This window comes from Oenanthe melanoleuca, chromosome 1, assembly GCF_029582105.1.
Source record: "Oenanthe melanoleuca isolate GR-GAL-2019-014 chromosome 1, OMel1.0, whole genome shotgun sequence".
Lineage (NCBI taxonomy): Eukaryota > Metazoa > Chordata > Aves > Passeriformes > Muscicapidae > Oenanthe > Oenanthe melanoleuca.
In genome coordinates, this window is record NC_079333.1 from 43,213,349 (window position 1) to 43,230,195 (window position 16,847).

At 42.4% G+C, this 16,847-nt stretch overlaps 1 protein-coding gene across 3 annotated transcripts in view; it reads right to left on the bottom strand.

Moving 5' to 3' along the window:
• Positions 1-15,760, bottom strand: part of XPO4 (exportin 4) — a 79,880-nt gene extending 64,120 nt beyond the window's left edge. For 2 of the 3 annotated variants that reach the window (XM_056482653.1, XM_056482662.1), the window contains exon 1: positions 15,573-15,754. In XM_056482653.1, coding sequence (XP_056338628.1) covers positions 15,573-15,653 — 81 coding nt within the window. In that variant the 5' untranslated portion in view covers positions 15,654-15,754. Of the gene's footprint in view, positions 1-15,572 lie in introns of all 3 variants that reach the window. The other variant, XM_056482644.1, reaches the window with a different exon arrangement.
• Between the last annotated feature and the right edge of the window lie 1,087 nt (positions 15,761-16,847).

Below are 16,847 nucleotides of genomic sequence, written 5' to 3' on the forward strand. Positions count from 1 at the left end.
ACAAATTTTGATTTTTCACTTCTGCTATGGCAAGACTGCACTGAATACAAGTCAGCATCTTCCTACAATTACACTGGGGGAAATCTGCAAATTAGCATGTCACAAAGAACAGTCATGCACTCCTCCAGACTTTGCTGCTTGGAAGAACACAGAGAGAGTACACTGGAGTGTTTTGAGCTGACACCCACAGTATTCCCACCTACAAAAAAGTTCCCCTATGAACAGCACAGCCTAAACACTAGTAGGATTATGGAAAGGCAAACATGCCTGCTAAGAGAATTTTCTTGGTTTAAAATACAAAAAAAAAGGATCCGATTGCTTGTACCTGCTAGTACTAAAGCCAAGTACTAGGAGCCCTTCTTGCCAAAGGCAATGATTATGTCTGCAAGTGAAGTACATTACAAACTTGACAAGGGCAGAAACAACAACCTGATACTTCTAGTGAAGTGTGACATCATAAAATTCACCACAAACTCCCCAAACTGACCTTCCCAAATATGTAGGGGAATCAAGCCTTCCTTGCAGCCAAAAGGCACAATAAAACTGTTCCCAAACTTTGGTCCTCACTCTTGGCTTATGAAAACCCAGTTCAAGACATTTCTTGTTCTTCAGAATGATGTCTAGACTCTGTGCTGCAGAGAGCCTGGAAACCCAATGGGGAAAAATTTAGGAAACAGATTTCTATCAATATACCAGGATAAGCAAAATCCATCACAGATGGCAATGGCACTGCTGGGTCTGGACTTTGCTGACAGCCACCATCAGGCAAGACACGCTCAGAGAAACAAGGAATAAAGAAGCCCAGATGGCTTGCCAACATGTCCCAGCAGGCAGGGAAGCCAAGTAATAATGAGGCATATGCAAAGGAGAAAGATCATGAGTGAACTTGAGAAGCATGTGCAGGGGAACACCATGTGATGGTGATAACATAGCTGAGAAGTATAGGCAAAAATAGAAGGAGAAAGAAGAAAAAAGGGAGAAAATAACACAAGGGTAAGCAATAATTTTTAACAAGTGCACATACTGCATTTAGGACAGGGACAGCTAATTATATTACTCCACTCATGTAACCAATTGTTACAGCTGAAACATAACTAAATAATCAAAAGTCATTCAATTTTAAATTACTGTGCTCCTTTACCAAGACGACCAAAACCCACTAAAAACAGAGTTCTGTATCTCAAATAACAAAAATACTTTGAAAGAATTACTCCCCAAAACAGTTCTGCTGTATAAGCTACTTATATAAAAGAATCAGACTCTCAGAATAAGGAGATTTCCAAGTTTAACTCTACCAAAGTCATACCAAGCAACATGCCCCAAGACTGAATTACCCTGACTCATGTGGAGTCAAGCCATAACAAGTCCTCATTCCAGTTTTAGCAGTAACACTTTTCAAGTTCTCCAATTTTCATATTGTGCATGAAGAAGTGTCCTCTACTAATTTTTTCCTATAAGAGCACTGTCACCTGTCTTATTAAAGTAGCTAATCAAAGAGATTAAATGTAGAGGTTGAGCACAGAGAAGATATTGACACTTAGATATTCACCCTACTTCTCTAGCAGACACTGATACCTAATGATGCAAGGATGTCTTGTCCTTTCATGAAGCAGATGTTACAAGCAAACAATTCATACTAGATGAAGATGCTCAGCTCTGCTTTACAAGTAGATCAGACATTCTAGGCTTGGGGACAAGGCCAGAAGGAATTTAGACAACTGATTAGCAACAGCAGCTTCTGCTGCCCCAGTCAGATCTGTATGACATGACTGCCTAGCCTTGAGAAAACTTAGCTAGCACAAAAAACATCTTCAACTACATTCCAATGACTTCCTTTACACTTCGTTTTTTGAACAATCATTTAAATTACAGCACTAACTCATCCTCCAATTTAAAAGTTACTCAAGTTTATTTGTGAAGACTGGTAAGAAAGAGGCTTTATATATATAACTCCCAACCAGACCTGCACTAGAGACAACATGGTGGAGATTTTCTGAACAAAAACTTCCTTTGATTTAAAAAATAAAAATCTTCTCCAAAAGTAATTATGACTTAAATAATTCAAACCCCAGAGTGCCCAGTATTTTTCAGTATATATTTGGAACAAATGTGCGACTGCTGGAGGAATTGCCTCCTACACACCTACTCACTCACATCTTGCTTTCATGCAGAAACTTAACAATAGGGAAAAAAGACCACTTTTTTCTTATCAACTTTTGCTTTGTATTTCAAAGCTGAAGTATGTTATTAACTCTTTTGCAAGGAAAACAGGAGACAAATTGTAGTTTGTAATAAGAGCTATTCTCAGTTTAGTAATGTTCTTGCATAAGATACTATAAATATATATATATATTAATTGACTAAAGAGCCAAAGTAAATCATTACCATCAATAACAAAACATTTCCTGAGACTTCTCTCCAAGGCAAGCAACAAACACAACTGAGATTCTGCTTCTCTGCTAACAATTTCATCCACAAATATAGTCTATTACAGGCTCTCCATTGAAATTACCCTTCGTTTATGTGCACAACACAGCTAAATCTGAAAAATATCCCATAATGGATATTTAGCCTATAGTAGTTTGGCTGTGGACAGTGAAGACAAATGCTGATGTGAGGCTACAGTTCAGACCCTTAAATTAAATGCTATTTATTTTCTAATCTCTACATTCACTGTTCTAACATTTCAAAGCACAAATGAGGTCTGACCTGCAGTCCTGTTTGGCAAAATAACTCTTCTAAAACATCTGACTGACAGCAATGGGAAAACCCACATGGTCCCTTGAAGTCAGTAAGATCCAACAAAGCAACAAGAAGTCAATCCATGCAAGCCAAAGAAACCTCAATCAAGACAAAGTATATAATAGAAGGATAAAGATAAGAAAAACACTGTAAATACACAGAACAGTTAGAGAAAAACTCATTGTTCCAAATCCAAACCTTTTCAAAGCATTTAACGTTAAATAAAATCAACCCACTTTGACTTTAGTAAAAATGGCACATCACTACTGTAACAGCACAGGAACCCTAAAAATATGTTACTAAACGATACAAAAAGTCAAAGTGCCCTTACAATAACTGCACTCACACTAACCTCAAGTCCTGTTCTCCTGTTTCCTTTCATTGTTTAAAAGGTAAAATCTTCCTATTAAGAGATGAGCAATTTAGCAGAAAATAACCCCCCATGCATTCTAGCTACTCCTCAGGTATCACAGGGCTGGTGGTGGCTGGCCTTAAATCCTGACTGATAGCCAATTTGGCAACACCATCCTCTGATCATCTCCTGGAGTGAGCTTGGCCTCCTTATCCTGAAGCAAAAAAGAGAAAGTAGGTGGAAATTATCCAAACTTCTCCCTTAGCTCCCACCAACTCCAGCAGTTTCTCTTCTTCCCCACAAGGAGGCATGGAAGATACACGGGTAATAGGAGGAAAGGTCTCAGCATCAACACACCACAAACCTCATTGCAGGGTGCACTATCCCCATGACAGGTCCTGGTTCTTCAGCAAGAGATAGGATCCCAGCCTATCCACAGCCTCTGAAATCCTGATTGCAACTTGATCTAAAGATTCAAGTAGCTCACCCCTGTATTGCTCATTTCTGTGCCTATAAGACCGCACAGACACCACTTAAATGTGCCATGATAGTGACAGAGATTTTCAATACAAAGTTTGAAGTAAAGAAAGAACCATTGTGATCCCTCTTCTACTAGAAAGGAAATCATAATACTGGTAATGGCAATACTCATCTTCAAAAGTTCATAACTTGAGATGTACATATGACCCATTTATCAGGTTCACTATACATCAAATACAGTCAGCATCTGCTCTCCTGCTGCAAAAGAAATTTTCATATTGTGCATGAAGAAGTGTCCTCTACTAATTTTTTCCTATTGTCCAGTTTCAAATCATACTCGATGAAAGAACCACCCATTGCTGTAAGAGTGGCATTACTTTTACTTGCATGTAGCCTTCTACAGTAAGCACACACTGTGGAGTGAGGCATCACAGGGGTAGGTAACCCCCATGCACCTCAGACCCAAAAACACAAGTCAAAAGCCATCACTACATGAAATATTTAAACTGAGATAGTGATAAATTTTGATTTCTGAGCGTTTTAGGCTTTGACTCCTATCAAAAAGGCATTTCCTCCCACCAAGCTAATGAACAAAATCAGGCACACAGGGCAGTCAGTTTCCCTGCCAAAATTCAGAGTTTAGCACTTCCTCCATCATCAATCTTGTTGAAACATCAAAATTATTTTGTCCTACCATAGTTATTTAAGAAGAGTAGATTAAAAGCAAGATAAGGAAGCTTTTAAAGTTTATCTAAATTTGATGTGGAAAACTTCTCTGGTTTATTGCACTTCCAAGTACAGACAAGAAATCAAGGTTTAGCAAAAAAAAGAGCAGTCTAGAGGCCAGAAGAGGAAGTTCATAACCTGCATTAGGTGGAAGATAAGAAAGCCAAGAGAAATTGTGAAATTGAAATTAATTCTGTGAAGAGAATAACCTTTCACTCAAACCCAGAAAAAACGATGAACTTTCACTGAATACACATCAAAAAAGATCCTTCCTCAGTTTGTCCATACTGGGAAACAGCAAAAATCCATCTAGAATTGTACATGCTTGACCTATTCTACTTTTACCAGGTTTTACTACTTTGTCCCACTCCTGCAAATACAGCCTGAACCATGATACTAAAGAAGCTGCACATGACTGTATTCATTCTCTCATATACAGGAGAGCAGACACATTATACATATTTTGAGAAAGCCCCTTCTCAACATGAGTTTTCTATGATAAAGTTGTGTTGTTTTGTTTTTTTTTTTAATTTCATACATAAACGCTTTGGGATTTCATTTAGAAGACACAATTTTAGGACTCACAAAGTGAATGCCTGAGTTCACTCTAAGAAACTGGCACAAATTAGCCAAGTCTTAAGTTCTGAACAGTCACAGAGTTCCACATACTCAGGCTCCACTGAAAAAATATCATGAAGAAATGAGGTCATAATCATATATTTTATTATCAGCACTATTAGAGTAAATATTACTGTAAAATGGACAGGAGACTAGCTCCCAGAAACAATATTGTCATTTCTCTTTATTTTAGAATTTAATATTTATATATTCCCCACTAAACAATTCATTATCCTGAAAGTACCCAACATCTGTTCCTAATCCCACTTAAAACAACCTCGCAAGGAAGAAGCACATTTGTTTTTGTGCTTGGGCTTTGGTGGCTGTTGTTGACAGGTGAGGAAAGCACTATTCATCTCTCATCACCAGAGAGGAGTGTGCCTGTTTTGTAAGCTTTTTTGCACATTTCCTCAATAACAATGCAAGATGTAGCCATCTGGGCAGCTACCAAGACTATGGTTGAAAGAGAAGTCAAATAGCAGCAAGATTATTAGTAAAATAAACAGTAGAAGCCAGTGGCCCAAGAGAAGAAAAAGCTAACTAAATGTGAACAGTTAAGACCTTGATGAAAAGCAAAACAAAAACCAAAACAAAAAGATGATGCAGAAAAAAATACTAAATTCTCTTTGCACTTAAGATCAGTGAGGGTTATTTTAATGCTTTTCAGCCACTGCTTCAACAACACACAATTCAGCTTCAAGGCACCTAGTATCAAACCAGCAGCTAGCTGCACAGGGGGAACATTCCTGTCCCTGTGCAACAGAGATGCAGGCTCCCATTTGAGGATCTCCAGTTCCTGTATACACATATACATGGAGATGCTGCGGAGATGTGCTCATGAAATCTACCAGTGACAAATGTGTAAAATGTAGGTTTTAGGTGACGGTTGTAACATAAGAGGAAACCAACTGAGCTGTAAGGTGAAACCCAGAGCAAGCAGGCAGGGTCTGCCAGCACCAACAGTGACTGTGTGAAGTCATGGCAAGATGAGGGAGCAACTGACTTAAGGGACCATGTAAGTGCCAGGACCACCAATAAACAAGACCAAACTGTGGCATATCAGTTTTGGGGAAGTTCATAACAAAACTTTCAAGACCACCTATTTGCAGAGCTGAACAAAATAATCAAAAGGAGAAGCGCCTCTGCTGCTTGCCCAAGGCAGAGAAGTGACACACATGGATGCTGGGCCAGAGAGGACGATACTTAATCCCACATCACCAGCCTGGACACCTTCCACCTGTCCCCAGACAGGTAGGGCACAGAGATACGACTTCTCTTGTGCTGCCACAAGACACAGGTGGCAGTTCTGCTGAACTCATCAATGAGCCAGTGTGGTTTGTGCTTGTACAATTGTTTCTGCTGCTTATTAGCTCTGATACTGCTTGCACATCACCACTAATGCCACAATTAGTGATAGTTGGAACATTGTTTCACAGCAATAAAGAAAGGTGTAACTGAGGGTTGGTTGCCAACCAATTGCACCACTGATCTTCATGCAAAACAATGCTTAAGTCCCAGAGCCACAGATGCTCCATGGCACAGGTCAATGCACCAGCCTCTGCAGTACACAGCTACTGGATTTTCATACTGTGCTAATGATGCTGCAATGTTTTTTGAATTCTGCAAAGTGCTCCTGCCCTCATTCACAAACTGTTGAAGCAAAAACCCATGCAGCCAGGATATTTACTTGTGATGTGAAAGAGTCAAATTCAAAGTCCATCCAAAGCAGCCTGAAGAAGTGATAGAACATGGCTCAATCACTTCCTTAAAAACTATCAAATTACCCATTTCCAAAAATCTTGAAATACAAAGTTGAGGAACATACCACTCACTCCAATTCAATACCATGTAGCTTTTCTGCAGCTCTTTAAAATGAAGAGATTTCAAAACTCATTTGTAAAGGACACTGGTATTTTTATTTTCCATCATTACAACAGGATCCTAGTCTAACTTGACAGTAATGAAGAGGGGCTGCCTCTCCAGATGTCCATGGCTGTGGTGCTTGGAGATCTTCCATTCCTTCCAGCCATGTTAATTCCTCTTTGCTCCTAGACACACATTTGGCAACTGGCAAGTCCTTCTGACACCCAGTCCAGCTCACTAACCTAGCAGATAATCAATCCACCAAAAAGACAAGTAATGCTTTTTCTCTGCCACTTGGTGTTAGGCTGGTTTAGGCTCCTGGGAAAATATACCCAATGTCACATTTACAAGCCTGCAACTGCAGTTGTTCTTCACCTTACCCAAAGCTTTTGAAATCCCAGGGGTTGCCATCATCAAACTGTAAAATTCCATGGCAAATCACCCTTCTGTACGTCATTGATTTCACAGCCACAGATTAATTATACAAAGCCTTCCAGAGACCCTGGAATAAGGTGCATTTTCAACACTACCACAGCTGTGCCTCTAGCATTTTGCACAGCTACACATAACACAGCTGGCCAGAATGACAACAAAGAGTGAAATCCATAATTTTAGCATAAATAATGACATACATTTAGCCTTTCTTCATATTCACTTTTGTAGTCCTGTAAATTCTGAATTTGGTAGGCACCACTAAACCCACTTATCTGACTTAGAAAGTAACAAAGGCAAAAACTACTATTCACTTGCTCCTACTTAAATAACTTTAATGTGTTTTCTACTAAAAAAAAAAAAACAACAAAAAACCAATCTTGATTTGAAAAGAAAGAATTGTTCACACTGCTTCCTAAGTGGTTTAACAACATAATTTAACCAAATTTCTTCCAGAAGCATAGGCAAGCTCTCTCATCTCAGTCAAGGTAGTAGAATTGTCTCTAATACAACACAGTGAAAACAACTTTAATTAAAAGACTCCTTTCTCCCTGAATTCAATACCCAATCTAGTTCACTATGCAACAACTCAGGTAGGTGTACTATTATCCTATGTTTTAGCAGAGCCAAAACCAGTACTATACACCAGCAACTCATTGTTATGTCTCTGAAGTAAGAAAGTTTGGAGTTTTCCTTTTTGGGAGACAGGAAAGAAGAAGAAGAGGGACAATTTAATGTATGTCCTCCTGTCAGTTTTCCTTCATTCCCTAAAATCCCCATCTTAATTACTCCTGTTCAACAAGGTGTTTTAGACTTCAAAGTCCAAAGGACCAACATCTCCTACAGCTCCTACAGTCCCTTGTACATCACATCTCCCAGCACATTTATGGGTTTATGCCACTCATATACCCCACTATGCATCAAAATTGTGGAGATCTTATGTACACCTAAATTAGACTTTTTAGAATCAAAATACTGTCAGAAACTGATGAAAAGAAATATTTTACTTATCTGCTTGTGACAGGATCAGCTCAACTTAATAATCAAGAGGATTTCTTCCACCTCTCCATAGGGAAAGCTGTTAATTAACTAATGAACACAGATTAGCATAACAACGATAAGACTCTTAGGAAGCAGGTTAAAGGGAAAACAGCAGTAGGTAAGGCCTGAAGAAGAATAATCCAGATGGAATTATGGACTAATGAAGCTCCCCAGCAGATGAATATAGAAGCAAGCATACAGTATTTACATCGATTACTCAGACCAAAATATAGAAATATGCCAATGCAATGGTGACATGTCAAATGGGTGTGAAACCTAGTGATTCAAAGAGACAAATACTCCCTCTGTGAAACAGGCAGGGGAAATAAACCCTAAGCATGCACAATCCCATTTCACTAGATTTAATTTCATCAAACACTATGTTTACTTTTCAAAGTTATCAGAATCTCTATCAGTTCTCACTTCTCTAATCTCAGCTCTTCACTTTAGTACAGATAAGCTCCATGCACATTTGCTCTCAGCTCCCAGGTAAGAGTTTCACTTGCATGGTGCACAATGCAAGTTACTTATCTCCCAGGCTGTAATCTGAACTGTGTGCCTGTAAAATGCACCAACCATACCAGCTCTTAAGCAAAAGAAGAAAAAAATATACATCTTTATAACGGACTCCTAAGTTACTTAGTATTGCTCCAAAAAACCATCTGGACAGCTTGGGTATGGTTTTCTGAAAACATCCCCTTGCTGCTCTGAAGCAATTAAGAAAAGTACAATGTTAAGTACTATTAGGAAGGAATACAGAAGAATATAAAAATGTACAACCATCTAAAATCCTCAAGTACCTACATCACAATTCCGGTCAGTTAATTCAAAAACAGTATCATAAATCTAAAAAATTACAGAGGGATGATTTGATGAGTGGGGGAACATCCCACATGAGAAAAAGACAAGATCCTTCAGTTTAGCTAAGAGATGACTGGATGATACAATATGATAGAGAACTATAAAAGTCACAAAGGATACTAAAGAAGAAAAATCAGAACAATTAATTTCTCATAATTTAAGAATGAATTAAATTACCAAACAGCAGACTTCACTCAAAGAACTACATTGTTTTTATCCAACAACACTTGCAAACCCCATTACACTCAGACAAGCATGTAGTATAAATATATATATGTATGCATATATATATAAAAGGACTAAACAATATATATAAAAATAAAAAGAAAAAAAAAGAATTCCAAAAACAACTAGACGCATTTGTGGGAGAAAATGATAACACTTCAAGCTTTTGAAATTGCTAATTCAAATGATAGAAAGTGTCCACTAGAGAAAGGATCATCCTTATTTTTCAGACCTCTCTAAATCAGCAGCTAGAGGCCATCACTAGAAAAAACTCAACTGAGCAGAAGTTTTGTCTATTCTAGCCATAAAATAGCACACATCCTGCTTGTTTTAGGGTTGACAGCTTGGAGGACTTTCACAAATCTCAAAATTGAAATGATTCATTTGTCTCATTTCTTCCAACAGGCAACCTGCCATAACAAAAGCAGAGCTAGTCCATCTCTCCCTTTCACCCTTACTATGAGCCATGCTTCACAGCCTGAAAAATTCCCTCACAATGAAGACATATTGCAACAAGAAACAACCTCCTTGAGAAATAAGGATTGCCATGGCCTTTGTAGAAAACAGACTGGCTAGTTATGCCAAAATGTGAGATAGTGGAGAATTGAGGAGGCTGATTCAGCAAAACCACAAGCTAAGCCACTTGTTCATCTTGAACCTGGGCTTGAGCAAGGCTTAACAACTGAATGGTGCCTGGGCTGAAGCAGAGACCCCACAGCCCAATGCTGTCTCAGTGAAGGGCAGAAGAGCACCCACATCTCTGTGCCAGCCCTCAGCCTCACTGCCCCTTCACTGTGCACAACAAGCCTTGGTTTAGATCAGTTCCTCTGAGGAGAAACTCCCCAGAGTTTCTCTGAGGGAGACAATGATGGGAGTAAAGCCTTGGCAGGGGTCAGATGCCACCACCACTGCCTCAGCCGTGGGGAGGAGCACACTGAAGCACCACACGCTTGTGCTGTCTGTTTTTCAGCCACAAGATAGGTAGTTTAGTTCAATGAAGGTAACCAAAGACCCTCATTAAACCCTTGTTTATGTATTAGAAACCACACCAATAAGAAAATAAGAAAACAGTGTCCCCCTACCCCACATCTGTGATGGCAGCAACAGGCAGCCAATGATTTTTAACTGCAGTCATTCATCCATTTGTCCAAGAAGTATAAAATTAATATTTGAAATCCTCCACTATGGAAGGACAAGAATACAACCCCACCCTACAGACAGGTCCTCTCCACAAAGCAGGGACAACTCTGTGGTAAGATTTGTAACTGCATTGGAGCTTACCTGGGAACACTTGTACACAGAGCTATGCACTTATATTTTGTAGATCTAGTGCAGTTATCAGAATCTGCTGCTTCAATAAAACAGACCATTCACAACTCCACAACCATGCAAGTTCTTATTCAATATGACCAGACTTTAGTACCTAACTGGTTATAAATGAGAAATTAAGCCTATCTGCACCCAGCCCCTCTGATGTCTGAAGACTAGCTAGAAGAAAAGGGGGTTTATTTCCTGACAGTTTCATACACTTACCACAACAGGCTTGATCTCCAAGAAAGGTAGGTCAAAAAGAGCCAACTATACAAACTGTCATGGTTAATGGTATAAACAACCTGGTTTTACTAATCTGTTCCCTTATGTTCTTATTCTGTAAGCTTATTTGAACATCTGAAAATGAAGTCTGTAGAATTACTGTCAGACTACCTAACTTTATCCTGAAATCTCCCCCAGAATAGCAGGAAAAATCACAAACTAAGTGGTACCCTGAGAAGGTAGCCCTGTGAGAATCCACATCACCTTACACACACACCCAACACACCCTTTGAAACAGACCACAGTCAAAGCAGAACATTTACAAACTTTTTGCTCAAATGTTCTTTGAACTTTCTAAGAGCCACTCCACATAGAATAGCCTAACACAGACCTCTGGAACTACTTTGCTTAATCCACTGCCCAAAAAAGACCTCATTTCAAAGTTAGATCAGGTTGTTCAAGGACTTGGTCAGTCAAATACTAAATATCTCCAAGATGGGAGATCCCATTGCCTCCCTACACAGTCTGCTCCACTGCCTTCACCAATCACACTTACTGTGATTTTTTTTTTTTTTGTCTTCTCTCCAGCTGGAATGTTCCCTTCTGAAACTTGTAACCTCTTCTCTTTTCAGTGTGCAGCTCTAAGTGAAGTCTGGCATTTCTAATATCAGGAGAGTCTGAGTTAGTAAGTAAATTGTACAGTGAAGGTATATTGTACACTTGAGCCACCTGACAGCTCACCACTAGCAGGGGCGGACCAGCTCTATACACATCCAACAATCTAATTTCAGTGCCCCTCTACTAGCTCTGCAACCTAAATGGCTGCACAGATAGCCAATACATCTTGCTAACCTGACAGAAATCCATTCCCTTGTTTAATTCCTATGTCATCTCAGAAATATTAATACCTTCTGCACAGGGTCAAAAGGGAGAAAGCAGATCTGCAGGTAAGAACAGAGAACCTCTTTTTGGAAGGAGGTGGGTGAACAAGCAATAACCTGTGAATTCACATTTAGGTGTTAGAGAATATCATAAAATTTCAACCTGCCTTAATATACTCTCAACAATAACTAGACGATGTCAGGAATGTTTCCTACTTCATTCTCTCACTTTTGGGATAAAATTTACATTTCTTTTCTTAATAATACAACCAGTGTCCTCTTTAATCCATGAAGACAGCTATTAAAACAGTGCTTAAGTAGTACTAATTATACTTGGCATTAATTACCACTTGAGCAAAACAGAACATAATAGATAAGAGATACATGGTCAGGGAACACCATGCCAGTAGGAAATGGAGGAGGAGTGAATTAACTCAGTTCATACAGATATTGATGTATGGTCTTTACCAAGCCGAAGTCACACAGGCCAAAGGTGGCTACCAGTCTGCGGCATGGACAAACTTCACAGCAAAGCACCAGTGGGGATCTTACTTCAGGTAAACACCATGTAGCTTTACTAAAAAGGAATTAGGTACCCAATTTTTGTACTGCAAATACTTTTACACACATTAAAGAAAGTTGTCACAGCACCAGCCTTCAAAGTCATATTTGGCAGTTAATGACAACATAAGTTTCATCTTTTATAACAATTCTTCCATTTATAACAAATTCCAATCCTTTCTCAAATTAAGACTTTTGAATGTGAGCTACCTAGAACCTGTTGAAAGGCATTACTGGTAACAAAGGAAAAGCATTTCCATGCAGTTGTAGAAGAGCTTGGTGAGAGAAAAGACTGAACGTTTCCAGTTTTCAAACACGGCAGGTGATGGTTTGCAAAATCCATAAAGATCAGCAACTTAAGAGATCAGGACTTGGGCATACTTTATTTGATATCTAAAAAGTAATTTTTCAAAGGAAAACTCAACTAACCCAGAGCAACGAAAAAAAAATATGAAAATACTTATCAAAGATTTAGAGAGCTCACACTAATCCATGCTTATCCTCAAGGACAGTTAATTAAACACATTCAGGTCTTTTTATTAGCAAGCCATTATTCTCTTCAAGGCTCAGTATTTCTGTTTGAAATTGAGACAAGTATCAAGTAAACCACCACCACTGCCTGCTGAGTGCTTGAAATGCTGAAACATTGATGCATCTCTAGCCATCTGTATTTTGCAAGGATTGTCACTGTCTCAGCTGCAACAGACTGCCACAAGAAAACCTTGCTGAATCCCTCCACAGCTCCCTGCCCAGTTAAAACCTTCTGCCATCTATTGTCAGACCATCCACAGCTCTGCCTTTTCCCATTGCTTCAGGTATGGCTCCACTGCAAGGTGCCAACCTTGACTCATGACCTCCAACCCTAGCCCCAGATTTATCACCCTTCACCCCGCAAGTCCTCAGATTTTTACATAAATGCCTTTCCAAGTGAACTCAGCAGTTTGCTTGATCAGTTCACCCCTCCCATCTGCCACACAGGGATAACTTCCTGCCCTCATCCCCAAGCAGGCCTTTAACCAAACAGTGCAGCCCTCTGGCTAAATGGAATTCAGATCATCACTGCCCAGGCGCAGTCCTGAAACACAATTAGGCCCCTCATTTTGCACAGTTGCTAGTGAGACAGAACAGGAGCAGAGCTCATAACTCTTTCAGTCTCTGGGGTCTCACGTCCACCCTTGTGAAGCACCTGCTGAGCTGCACTCCTCTCCTGCATCCCTCCAAAGACTCAATGATTTCTGAGAAGCAACACAGGAAAATAACCCTAAACAGTTCTCACAGCTCTTCCACAGCCAGCCCTGCTTAAAGCCTGATTCTGGGTCCTCACCCTCATGGACAGCTTTAGTGAATATCTCTGTTTCATGCAGCTTCCTTTGTAAGAGCCATCTAACTAGTTCTTCTCAGTTTAGTGTTGTCTGTGAAACTTCCAAAACCAGCTGTGGAAAAGAAATAAAAGAAGAAAAAGCTAAATACCACAACAAGTCAGGTTTCACACTGTCAGAGGCTGTAGGGAGAAGGTAGAAATTCATCAAGGATCCTAACATCCATGTGCTTGCAGACCCAAGCCATGTTTTTACCAGCAAGTTCAGCAACTACTCTTCAACAGCAGCACAAACATTACCATAAGAAGCCAGTGCCTTTTCACTGTATTAAGGTTTTTATTTAATTCAACTCCACAGTAAGTTGCTTTTCCCCCTCTCTGCTAGAGAGGGATTCTAGGGAAACAATGCCCACACAAGTTACATTTCATCTTCAAGCACAGATGCAAGAAGACTTTGGAGATGCTCCTGCATATGCTATGGGTTGGATACTGAAAACTACTTAACCACCAGCTGCGTTTCACACACGTGTTCTGTTACACAGTAACACCACTGATTTTTCTCAGGCAGGCAAACTCTCCCAAAAATTATTGCATTTGTTATTTTTAAAACAGAGATACACAGACCTTACCAGAACATCTAACCATCTATACAGACATATTTTGTAAAGCATGCACGAATCAAAAGCAGCTCAAAGCTTGAAACCCATCACTGGTGGCATACTTTGTGAAGTATTTTTCTAAAAGGATTAGTGCTTGCTGGCAAACTATTTACCTTAACTGTCCTGCTTGGAAATACAATTAGTGTTTTTCAGACTTTGACGTGACAAGGAGTAACATGCATATTTTGATGGGATACCCACGAGTAAAGCTGATCACCTCTCACTTCACAGTCAGGCTACTTCAGCAAGACATTAAAACAATCATTCAGACTCTGGCCATTAATTAACTATCGATACCAGAAAAACTTTGCTACTATTTCTTTGGGGTTTTTAAAATCCCATTAATAACAACACCTTAAAAACTTAATTTCTATCAGAATCACTTTTTGGTAAGATAAATCCTGTGGGGAAGGCTTTCAGCTAGACATGTACAGAAGATCTGCAATAAAGACCTGTATACTATACCAGCCAACACAGTTTTTCATCCAAACAAGTCTTTTACAAGGATGCAAACCTAGGATGTTTTAACACCAATGGTCACTACCGGTATCCAGCTCCATCACATTTCTGATCTTTACCATATGAACTTTCTTTTCCACGCAATTATGAAAACAAGATAACACATAGTCAGCAGGTACAGATAATTAAACAGATCAAGTGCGAAGCACCACTAAGGCTATGCTTCAAGGCGGCAGCACCGCGAGCCTCTGGCTCCTCAGTGCCTCTCGGCTTAAAGGAAAGCTCTGGAAGCGGATCGCGCTCTCCCGAGGCCGCTTCCACGCTGCCCAGGGTGCCCGGCTGCCCCCGCTGGGCTGGGGACGGGCGCGACCTCCCGGCGCTCCTCCGCCGCCGCGGGAGGTGCCCGTGCCCGGGCCCGGCCCCGGGGGAGAGGAAGGAGAGTGGCTCCCTGGCAACTTGGAGAGTGGCAGCTTGGGCAGGGTCCGGGCGGACGGCGGCGGGGCGGGCAGCGGGGCGCGGGCACCAGCAGAGCCTGCCCGGGGCGGCACATGGAGGAGCGGCGCGGCGTGCGCGGCGGGGCCGGCCCCGGCTGCCGGGCCACAGGGACGAGAGGGCGCGGCGGCGGAGGGGCAGGAAGGGAGCGAGGGAGCCCGGCCGAAAGGGGAGCGGGACGGGGCGGCGGCGGGGCTGCGCTCCGAGCCCCGCGCTCGAGGGGCGAGGGCAGCGCGAACGGAGGCGGGGAGGGGAGAAGGGTCCGGCGCGGGCGCCCCTTCGGGGGCGAGGCGGCGCTCCGGGCGCGGCGGTGCCGCCGCCCGCCTCACCATGAGCACTTTGGCCGCGTTCTCCAGCTGGGCGATCACCTCGGGGGCGCCCCCCGCCGCCGCGGCCGCCGCCGCCATCATGGTCTCTCTTCAATGACGCGCCATGCGCTGCATTCTGGGGCGAGGCGGCCGCGCGGCCAATCCCGGCCCGGCCCGGCCCCGCCGCGGAAGCGAAGCGGCGGCGCCGCCGCAGCACCGCGAGCGCCGGGCGGGGGCAGCGGCAGCGCCCGCCCCGAGCGCCTCCTCCGCCCGCCCGTCGGGCCCCGGCCCGCCCCTCAGCCCAACCCGGCCCGCAGCACGCGGCGGCCCCTCACGGACCGCGGGCCGCCGGGTCACCGCGCTTGCCCGGCCCGCAGTTTGTCAGGGGTGGAAGGGGCCTCTGGAGATCGTCCGCTCCAACCGCCCTGCCAAGCCCGCGTCACTTAGAGCGGGCTGCACAGGAACGCATCCAGGTGGGTTGGGAATGTCTCCAGGGAGGGAGGCTCCACAGCCGCCCTGGGCAGCCTGTTCCGGTGCTCTGCCAGCCTCCATGGAAAGTTCTTCCTTATGCTGAGGTGGAGCCCGTTGTGTTCAAGTGTGGCCATTGCTCCTCGCCCTGTCGCTGGGCACCACTGAAAATAGCCTGGCACCATCCTCCTGGCACCCTCCCTGGAGACTTACATGCACTTCCTTGTGCTTCCCAACGAGCTGAGGTGGCAGCGCGGCCGCAGGCGCTGGCTGCTGGCAATCCCTTGTGAATTGCGGTGCTTGCACATCTGTGGTGGGATGAGAAGCTGAGTCTATAAAATACAGCTTAGAAAGTGGTGGGGAAGAGAGAGAGTGGTCAGCGTCTTTACAAACGAGCTGGTTTACAGCAAACAAAAAAACAAAACAAAACCAGCAGAAAAACCCCAAAAATGTTTAAAACTGTTCTGAAATGCACTTTTTCCCACATAAATCCACCTGGGGTTCCCTTCATGTTACTAGTTGTGAGTCACTAGACAGTGTCAACTCTAAAAGGTATTGCTGAAGAGAACACTGCTGTGCACCCATAGGAGCAAAAGGACTCTCAGATTATGCCTTCACCGGCATTTCATTTTGGTTAGAGTTTGGCTTTTAAACAAATCTGATGGTTTCCACTCCAGTTTGCACACTGGGGCAGACTTGGAGCTTTGATGCCTTCAGATGAACCCGAAATGGAAGATCTGCAATTGCCAAGGAGTGTTTAGTGCCAGTGTTTAGGTCCAGGCCAGTTCCCCTTCAGACCACTGAGCACCATCAGCTGCTGTGTTCCCC